Raw genomic sequence first — 10,000 nt, forward strand, 5'->3', positions numbered from 1 at the left:
GCTATGCCAACCCGGTGGCCCTCGCCGCCCTTCACCAGGAACCCGAATGCCCTTCCTCTTCCTCCTCCTCCTCGCACGCCCTCCGGATGCATCATCCTCTCGAGGTCCTGCGCACGGGTCCTCCTCCGTCAGGAGGCGACCTCCGAAGTTCGCGGCCGAGGAACCTCTTGTACGAGAACGAGGGCCGGGTCCTTCAGGCCTGCCGAGCCATGTCCAAGAGCTTTTCCTCGGAGAAGGACCTCCCACGCGCTCCAAGGGCGCCGCGCCCGAGGCTGAACGGCCCTAGTCGTCCTCCTAGGGGCGGCGCGCCCAGGGTTCGTCGGAGGCATCTCCGGAAGGAGGCCTCGCCCCAGGTACAACAGGCCCCTCCTTCAGCGACTTCGTCAGGGGAGACCCAGGTCTTCCCGAACGCCACCCAAAGGGCGAGTACCCGACTTGGGCTCCTGGAGGAAGCCAAGCCCCAGAGGGTGGTCGTGGACGCCCAGGGCGCCAAGGAGAAGGTGACCCTCGGGCAGACGAAGGCGCTGAAGGAGGAGAAGGACGTAAGGGATCCTCCTGTAGATGGGAGGAACCGCGCGGCGGTGAAGAGACCCTCAAGGGCGGAGAACCCGGAGGAGGAGGAGAAGGAGGAGGAGGAAGAGGGGGAGGAATTTGGAGACGGGGAAACTTCGACTTCGTCCATGCCTTCTTCAGGTAGGTCCTCAGAGTATCTTAGTATGTATAACCATTTCAAAAATCTCTCATTTTCTAAGAATAAACAAATTGTGACATTTTGTCAATAGGGCGGTGGAGTCCTGTAGATCCGGTGGAGTCCTGTAGATCCGGTGGAGTCCTGTAGATTCGGTGGAATCTCCAGCGTTTATTATTATTATTATTAATATTATTCTTTTTTCAACTAATTCTTTAATTTATTTATTTATTTCTAGAAATGCACGAATTTACGTCTTTGTTTCATTTTGCGTCAAATTTCCCCCATTTCAGCAACTACGTCGTTTTGTTCGCGTTTAGACGTCGTTACGTCATCGATAACATCATTGTCTTTTATTCACGTTTTTATAACTCGTTACGCCATCAATGATGTCATTGTACGTTTTTATAACTCGTTGCGTCATCAATGACGTCATTAAAAACCGTTACGTCATTAATGCCATTTTCGTTTTATTTACGTCTAGTCGCTACGTCATTGATGATGTCATTGCATTTTTTTTTACGTTTAGACATCGTTACGTCATAGATGACGTCATTGCAATTTTCACTTTTATACATCGTAACGTCATCGATGACGTCATTGTCGCTTTGTTTACGTTTAGACGTTACGTCTTTTTGTTTATCCTTTCATAAATCGTTACGTAATAGATACGTCATAATACATCTTTTTTTTTGCTGCGTCAAAGATCAAGTTGGCGTTGACGTCAATGATGTGACGCATTTTAAGGAATTTGACGTCAAACGATTGTACAATTTATACAATCATACAATAGTTTGTCACCTCTGTCGTTGTATCCTTAATACATTAGTGGATTTAAGCATTTCTCCTGTGGTTGTATTTTTTCGACGTGTATGCAAATGTATTAATACAATAACAATAACAGATAAAGTAGTATAGATTTAGTAGATTATGGGACGGTTTTGTTTATATTTGGCGTCACCTCTGAGTTCTACACTCCAGTTCTCTTGCGAACTCTACGACAACTTTACGATCTATGGTACTTAGAAGTGGAGGCGGCTTTGGTAATGACAATAAACATATTATTATTATTGTTATTATTATCAATATTATTACTATTATTATCATTATTATTATTATTATTATTATTATTATTATTATTATTATTATTATTATTATTATTATTATTATTATTATTATTATTATTAGTATTATTATTTTTATTATTATTATCTTATTTTTATTATTATTATTATTATTATTATTATTATCATTATTATTATTATCATTGTCATTATTATTATTGTTACTACTACTACTACTACTACTACTACTACTACTACTACTACTATACTACTACTACTAATACTATACTACTACTACTACTACTACTACTATACTACTACTACTACTACTACTACTACTACTATTATTATTATTGTTATTATTAATATTATTAATATTATTATCATTATTATTATCAATATTATTATTATTATTATTATTATTATTATTATTATTATTATTATTATTATTATTATCATTATTATTATTATTATTTTATTTATTATTATTATTATTATTATTATTATTGTTATTATTATTATTATTATTATTATTATTATTATTATTATTATTATTATTATTATTATTATTATTATTATTATTATTATTATTATTACTATTATTATTATTATTGTTATTATTATTATTATTATTATTATTATCATTATTATTATTATTATTATTATTATTATTATTATTATTATTATTATTATTATTATTATTATTATTATTATTATCATTATTATTATTATTATTATTATTATTATCAATAGCCAAATTACCCGCGCGTTGTTGCGGGCAAATGGTGATCATTTTAATTTTGATAGAATTTTTGGAGAAAAGTTACACGTATCAATATAACTCAATGGAAAAAGTAACACAAATAAAATGTTAAAAAAAGTAAGAAAAAAAATCAATTTGAGGAGGGAGACGCCCTTTGGAAATATAATACACTTATCCAAGTAGCCTGGGTTATGGTGAATATATATGGTTTTGGGGAGAGTTCGTGAACAAACAGACAGACAGACAGAGGCTACTAGTTTATTATAGTAGATACAAATGAAAGATAGTTATCCAAGTACCTTTTGTTATAAGGTTTCAGAATATATATGGTTATAGGGGTCTATCTGCAAAAACCTTGGAGGAGTTCGTGAACAATCTCTAACCTAACCATACCCCACCTAACTTTAACCCTAACCCTAACCATTTTTTTTTAATGAAATATAGTTATCCAAGTACTTGGAGTCTTAGGGTATCAGAATATATATGGTTATGGGGTCTATCTCCAAAACCCTAGGAGGAGTTCGTGAACAAACAGACAGACAGACAGAGGCAACTACTTTATTATAGTCGATTATTATTATTACTATTGTTATTATAATTACTATTACTATTTCTATTATCATAATTATTATCATTATCCAAAACACAGACATTAATTCAATGTATTCCCAATACTTTCCCTCTTTTACAAATGAGTTTAACTACGCAATAACTAGTGAAATAAGAAAGTTAGGGAAGCTAGTTAATGAGCCAGTTAGCAGTCAGCCTAACCCTTCTTCTGGCTGACCGGATGTGATGTGAGTGGGCACGCCTCATTTGAGGCTGGAACACCTGGGCGCATTTGATAGAGAATATACTACGTGCTTGGCCTTGAACTGTGTCGGTTGCCAATTATGTATATATACAGTATGTGTGTATGTATATATATATATATATATATATATATATGTATATATATATATATATATATATATATATATATACTGTATATATATATACATATATATATATATATATTACAATAATAATTTCACCCTTATATTTTTTCAGTGTAATTGATATGAAAGTAATAAATAAACAAATAAATTAATAGATAAATAAATAAAAACACACTAATAATTTCATCCTTATATGTATTTTCCTAATTTTGCATAAGAAAAAAAAATCTTATCCACTCCTGTAACCCTTCAAGACAAAAACTCGACTGAAGGGCGACCTAGTTTAACCTCAAACTCCTCTTTCCAGATTCACCTGCTCCTCCAGCCCCCGTCGAGGCCGATCCTCGAGGCTCAGTTCTCGAGGAGGACCTGTTCAAGGACGACGTCTTTACGGACGAAGTCCTCAAGTTCGAAACCGAGACCTCGGACTTGAAGGACGACCTCTGGAGTCCTGGCGAGATCGAGGGCGTCTTTGAGTGTTTCAATATGGTCTCCTGGTATTCCTACGGAGGAGGAGAAGGACGAGGAGGAGAACGAGGAGGAGGAGGAGGAGGAGGAGGAGATGACGTAAGTCTTGAGTTTGCGCATCATGTCAGAGAGAGAGAGAGAGAGAGAGAGAGAGAGAGAGAGAGAGAGAGAGAGAGAGAGAGAGAGGGTTTATTATGTGTGTGTGTGTGTGTGTGTGTGTGAGAGAGAGAGAGAGAGAGTGTATGTGCGCGTGTGTGTGTATGTGTGAGTATACTTATGTGTGTACATGTATTATTGTGTATGTGTGTGAGTCTGTGTGTGTGTGTGTGAGTGTCTGTGTGTGTGAGAGAGAGCGGATATGTGTGCATGTGTGTGAATATATGTGTGTGAGTGTATGTGTGCGTGTATATGTGTGTATATGCATGAGTGTGTGTGTGTGTGTGTGTGTGTGTGTGTGTGTGTGTGTGTGTGTGTGTGCGTGCGTGTGTATGTATGGAAGTGTATGTGTGATTCACCATGGTCTTGGATCATGTGTTAGACTCGTGATCGACGGCTACTACCCTACCGGAAGAGAGCTCAGAGCTCATATATGACCGATCTATGGGTAATGCTGTGACTTACACGCACCCACCCACTCAACACCCCACCCACGGGAGTTGGAGTAACGACTCGTAACGCAGTGATACTGAAATTATTTCAACCTTGGGCTGGATTCGAGCCCGGACCGCCGTAGTGGCAGCTGGGAACGCTACCATTGCGCCATGAGTCTGTGTATTCACCTTGGTCTTTGGATCGTGTGCTGGACCCGTGAACAACAGCTATTTTCCTCCCGGAAGAGAGCTCAGAGCTCGTATGACCGATCTATGGGTAATGCTGTGACCTTACACGCACACACCCCCAACTCCCCGCCCATGAGAGTTGGAGTAACGACTCGAAGCGCAGCGATACTGAAATTATTTCAGCCCTGGGCAGGATTCGAACCCGGACCGCCGTAGTGACAGTCGGGGACTCTACCAACCGCGGCACCGAGTCGTGTGTGTGTGTGTGTGTGTGTGTGTGTATTCACCTCGGATCTGCTGCAGTCTCTGTCGAGACAGCCAGACACCACCCTACGGCAGTGAGCTCAGAGCTCATTATTTGCCGATCTCTGGGTAGGTCTGAGACCACTCACACACCACACACCGGGACAGCAAGGTCACAACTCCTTGACTAACGTCCCGTACCTACTCACTGCTAGGTGAACAGGGGTCACACGTGAAAGGAGACAAACTCAACTTATCTCCGCCCGGCCGTGTGTGTGTGTGTGTGTATTCACTTGGTCTTTGGATCACGTGTTGGACTCGTGATCGACAGCTATTTCCCTCCTGGAAGAGAGCTCAGAGCTCGTAGGTCCGATCTATGGGTAATGCGATACTGATATTATTTCAGCCCCGGGCGAGGATCGAACCCGGACCTCCGTAGTGGCAGGCCAGAGCTCTAACCACAGCGCCATGAGAGGTGTGTGTGTGTGTGTGTGTGTGTGTGTGTGTGTGTGTGTGTGTGTGTGTGTGTGTGTGTGTGTGTGTGTGTGTGTGTGTGTGTGATTCACCATGGTCTTTTGGATCATGTGTTGGACTCGTGTGTGTGTGTGTGTGTGTGTGTGTGTGTGTGTGTGTGTGTGTATGTGTGTGTGCGCGCGCGCTATCAAGTTGAGTGCACTCTGTACATAATTATATGATATTTTATTTCAAACTATTTTTTTTATGGAAAATGCTCACGTTAGGTTATTAAAATTTTATATGTATGTATTTTTTCTTTGTATTTCAGATAAAAAATGGTTTCGCCAAACATTCCCCGGATAACAACAATAATAGCAGAATTAAGCTATGCAAGTTGTCTGGTGAAAAGGAATTATCATTACCTCTCCCCATCAAAGAAAACGTAAACGACGTAAGGCATCAAAGAAAACCTTCCGTTACTAAGGAGCAACTATACGAAACATTATTTAGTGACGCCCAAATCCACAACAACCCCACAAATCTAAATAGTTTTCCCGCTAGTTCTAGTGAAAATGACAATGATCTCATAGTGTTCAAGGGTAGAAGCTTTACTAGGAATTTACTCGTTGATCTAGTCAAAGAAACAAACGACGATTTTGCGTTAGAATATGATATTTCTTCCCGTTTGGGCAGCCCGAAGCGAGGAGATGTGGTACAATCTCAGGTCATGGCGACTTTGTCTAATGTCTCCGGCGTTTGTGAAAACGGGGATCAAGTCATCATCCCTCCCGAGATCGAGGCGGTGCGCGAGGCGACCTTAAGACACCGGAGGAGAGAGGATGTGAGTAGGAGATATACTCCAATAGAAGACATGATCAGGAAGACGGTTTTGGAGGAACTGCAAAAGGAAGGGAGGTCGTGGCACGTTTTGGAGGAGGAGGAGGAGGAGATGAAGGAGGAGACGTCGGCGGAGATCATGGACATGCTCCTGGACGAGACCACGACGGTGATTGATTCTATTATCTCCAAAAAGAGAGCTATTTTCTCTTAAGAAATACGCCCCCCCCCCTCTCTCTCTCTCTCTTTCTCTTTATCTCTCCTTATCTTTTTCCTTATCGCTTCCTTTCCTTCCCGCTTTTTCTCTTCTTTCTCTGTTTTCTGTTATATATTCCTTCGTCCGTTATTAGCACCTCATTCATTAATTTGTTTTTCTTCAGAAATTCACATAATTTTTTTTCCTTTCCCTTCCCCTCCTCCCTCCCTCTCCCTCCCCTCCCCCTTCTTTTCCTTCTCTTTCCCTTCCCTTCTCTTCTCCTCTTCCCTCCCTTTCCCTTCCCTCCCTTCTCTCTCCCCCTCTTACCTCCCTTCCTCTTCTCCCCTTCGTTCCCTCCTCCTCTCACCTCCTCCCTTTTCTTCTTCCTTCCCTTCTGTTTCCCTCTAACCACCTCCCTTCCTTCCCTTTGCCTTCTCTTCTTCTCTCCTCCTCTCCTTCCCTTCCCTTCCCTCTACCTTCCCCTCTCCCCTCCTCTCTCCTCCTTCCCTTCCCTTCCCTCCCCTCTACGCTCCTCATCTCCCTTCCCCTCTCCTCCTCTTCCCCTCGTTTCCCATCTCTTTCCTTCCTTTCCCTCTCTTCCTCTCCCTTCTCCTCCTCCTTCCCTCCTCCCATTTCCCTTCCCCTTACCTTTCCCTCCTCTCTCATCCCTCTCCCCCTATCCTCTCCTCTCTCCCTTCCCCTCCCGTTCTCCTTCTCCTCCTCCTTCCTCTCCTTCTCCTCTTACTCCTCCCTCTCCTCTTTCTTCCTTTCCTTCTCTTCTTCCTCTTGCTCCTCCCCCATGTACTCACCATAAAGACACCATACAACCTTGTATGGCAAACGATAAGTGTCGAGGTAAGGCTTTGCTTGAGTCTCTTAATACACACCATAACACCATGTAAGGAGAGTTTTGTTATCATCATTATCATTGTTAGTATTATTATCATTACTATTATTATTATTATTGCTTTAATTATCAATAATAATAATATAGTAATAATAATAATAATAGTAATAATAATAATAATAATATTCATTACTATTATTATTATCATTATATTATTATTATTATTATATTATTATTATTATTATTATTATTATTATTATTATTATTATTATTATTATTATTATTATTATTATTATTATTATTATTATTATTATTATTATTATTATTATTATTATTATTATTATTATTATTATTATTATTATTATTATTATTATTATTATTATTATTATTATTGTTATCAATTTATTATTGTTATTATTATTATTATTATTATTATTATTATTATTATTATTATTATTATCATTATTATTATTATTATTATTATTATTACCGTTGTCATTATAACTATTGTTATTATTATTAATTATTACTATTATTATTTGATCGTTATTGAAGTATGAAGTGCGGGACTCGAACCCGTAGCTAAGCTATTGATGTTATGTATTTATTTCAATTCTTATTTTTTCTTTTATAATTTATTGTATTTCATTTAATCTATTTTTGTATTGTAGTTGTATAGTTTTTCGTATTTTCTCTTTCGTATTAATTTGTTTAATTAATTTTTAATTTAATTCTCTTTGTATTCTATTTGAATCTTAATATTTGTATTATATTTTCTTATATTTTTCTGATATTACTTTATTTTATTTATTAACTGATTTTGTTTAAATTGATTTTTCTATGTTAATCTTATTTTGATAATACATTTCTCTTAATTTATTTGATTTTTTGTCATATTCTTATCGCTATCTTATATCAATTCAGTATTGTTTTATCTAATTTTCTTTTCAAATTTGTTTTATGCATTTATTTTCTTTGTTTATTTCTGTTGTATGTTCATATTTATCGTATTGTCATTAAGTATTTTTATTTTTAATTTTGTTTTGTGTATTCCTTCTTTATTTCTGATCAATATTTATATTGATCTTATTTCAATTCAGTCTATATATAATTTTTTCGATTTGTTTTATGTATTTATTTGCTTTGTGTCTTATTACCAGGTTTTGTGTATCAAAGACAAAGAATTAAAGAGAAAAAGAAAATCATTGTCCCAGGCTTCATATGTCCTGTGTCACATAAATAAATAAACAAATAAATAAATAAATAAATAGATAAATGAATAATTTCTACACTAGGCATTTCTCGATAGCATGCTATTTGCTTTCGATAGCATGCTACTTGCTTTCGATAGCATGCTACTTGGTTTCGATAGCAAGCTACTTGGTTTCGATAGCATGTTAATTGCTTTCGATAGCATGTTAATTGCTTTCGATAGTATGCTATTTGTTTTAGATAGCATGCTACTTGCTTTCGATAGCATACTACTTGCTTTTGCTTCTCTGAGTAGAAACGACTTGTTACGACTTTTTTTTTCTAAATGTCAAATGACTCTTACGTCTAAGAAGCTGAACTAAGAGAAATTCAACCTAGAATACGAATGTTAGATACAAATTTGTCGAGATGTTCTTACGGGAGTCTAGAATATCGTATCCCAAGTCGTTGCTACTCAAACTCAGTAGCAAAAGCAAATAGCATGCTAGTCTAGTGTGGCGAGACCTTTATAAAACAAATACTCATTACCACATGTCCTTATTATTATTTGTATATAATTCATTCAAAGAATCATGTATGTAAATGTATATGTATGTATTTATATACATGTATATATTTGTATATAAATCTTATAGAAACTATAGAGTAAATATTAATTTTGATTTCATCTAAATTTCTTACAAATTTTCTTCATCTTGTTCTAGATTTACAATGTACTTACTTTGTGTACATCTATTTTTTCTCTATGTACTTATTCTAGAATTCCTTCTTTCATTGAATATAAAAAGTATTTATTGAAATATGCGATTTTTTTTATTTCTTTACATATATACACTGATTTTCGTTTTTTTAATCCAAAATGGGACTTTATCAAGATTAAAGTACGATTGAATATGCGAAAGAACATAAGAACCTAAAAATAGAGGAGACTACAAGAGACCATAAGGCCTACATCAGGCAGTTCCTTGTCCCTGTACCCCTCTATTGGTAAACCAGTTCTTGACTATTTCTTAAACTTAAATTTCCCCAATTTAAACCCATTACTACGAGTCCTGGCTTGTTGTCTTAATATGATGACCTTACATGCATCACCCTTGTTAAAGCCCTTGATCCATTTGAATACCCCTATTAGACCACTCCGCACTCTACGTCTTTCTAGAGTACATTAACTATACTGTACTATAGATTCATCTATTTATTCATTTATATACTTGGATGGTCACTTGCTGTCCAAGCGAGTTAGAGCGTCTCTACTTGCGACGGAGGTTGAAGTGATGTCACTTCGAACCCTGCCGCCGGCGAATTGGACCAAGAGCATGGTTCATTCAATTTCACGCAACAAAGGCCTCTGTAAGGGGCACCGTACTCGCCTCCTTAAAAGGAGGAATTTGGTGACGAACGACCGAATCGTTATATACTATACTAATATACGATTAAATAGAAAATATTCCTTGTTTAGATCAGGTTTAGATATAGATTAGATAGACAGATTATCAACTCGGTGATAAG

The 10,000-nt window shown here is 37.1% G+C and overlaps 1 protein-coding gene across 5 annotated transcripts in view; it reads left to right on the forward strand.

Moving 5' to 3' along the window:
- The window catches only part of LOC143041196 (uncharacterized), a 31,825-nt gene extending 24,431 nt beyond the window's left edge, over positions 1-7,394 (forward strand). For all 5 annotated transcript variants that reach the window (XM_076213035.1, XM_076213034.1, XM_076213036.1 and 2 more), the window contains exons 4-6: positions 1-693; positions 3,761-4,020; positions 5,728-7,394. The exon at positions 1-693 is cut by the window's left edge and continues 22 nt beyond it. In XM_076213035.1, coding sequence (XP_076069150.1) covers positions 1-693; positions 3,761-4,020; positions 5,728-6,450 — 1,676 coding nt within the window. In that variant the 3' untranslated portion in view covers positions 6,451-7,394. The remainder of the gene's footprint in view (positions 694-3,760; positions 4,021-5,727) is intronic.
- The last annotated feature ends 2,606 nt before the right edge of the window (positions 7,395-10,000 follow it).

The sequence above is a fragment of the Oratosquilla oratoria genome, chromosome 30, assembly GCF_046742065.1.
Source record: "Oratosquilla oratoria isolate Oo_2021 chromosome 30, ASM4674206v1, whole genome shotgun sequence".
Lineage (NCBI taxonomy): Eukaryota > Metazoa > Arthropoda > Malacostraca > Stomatopoda > Squillidae > Oratosquilla > Oratosquilla oratoria.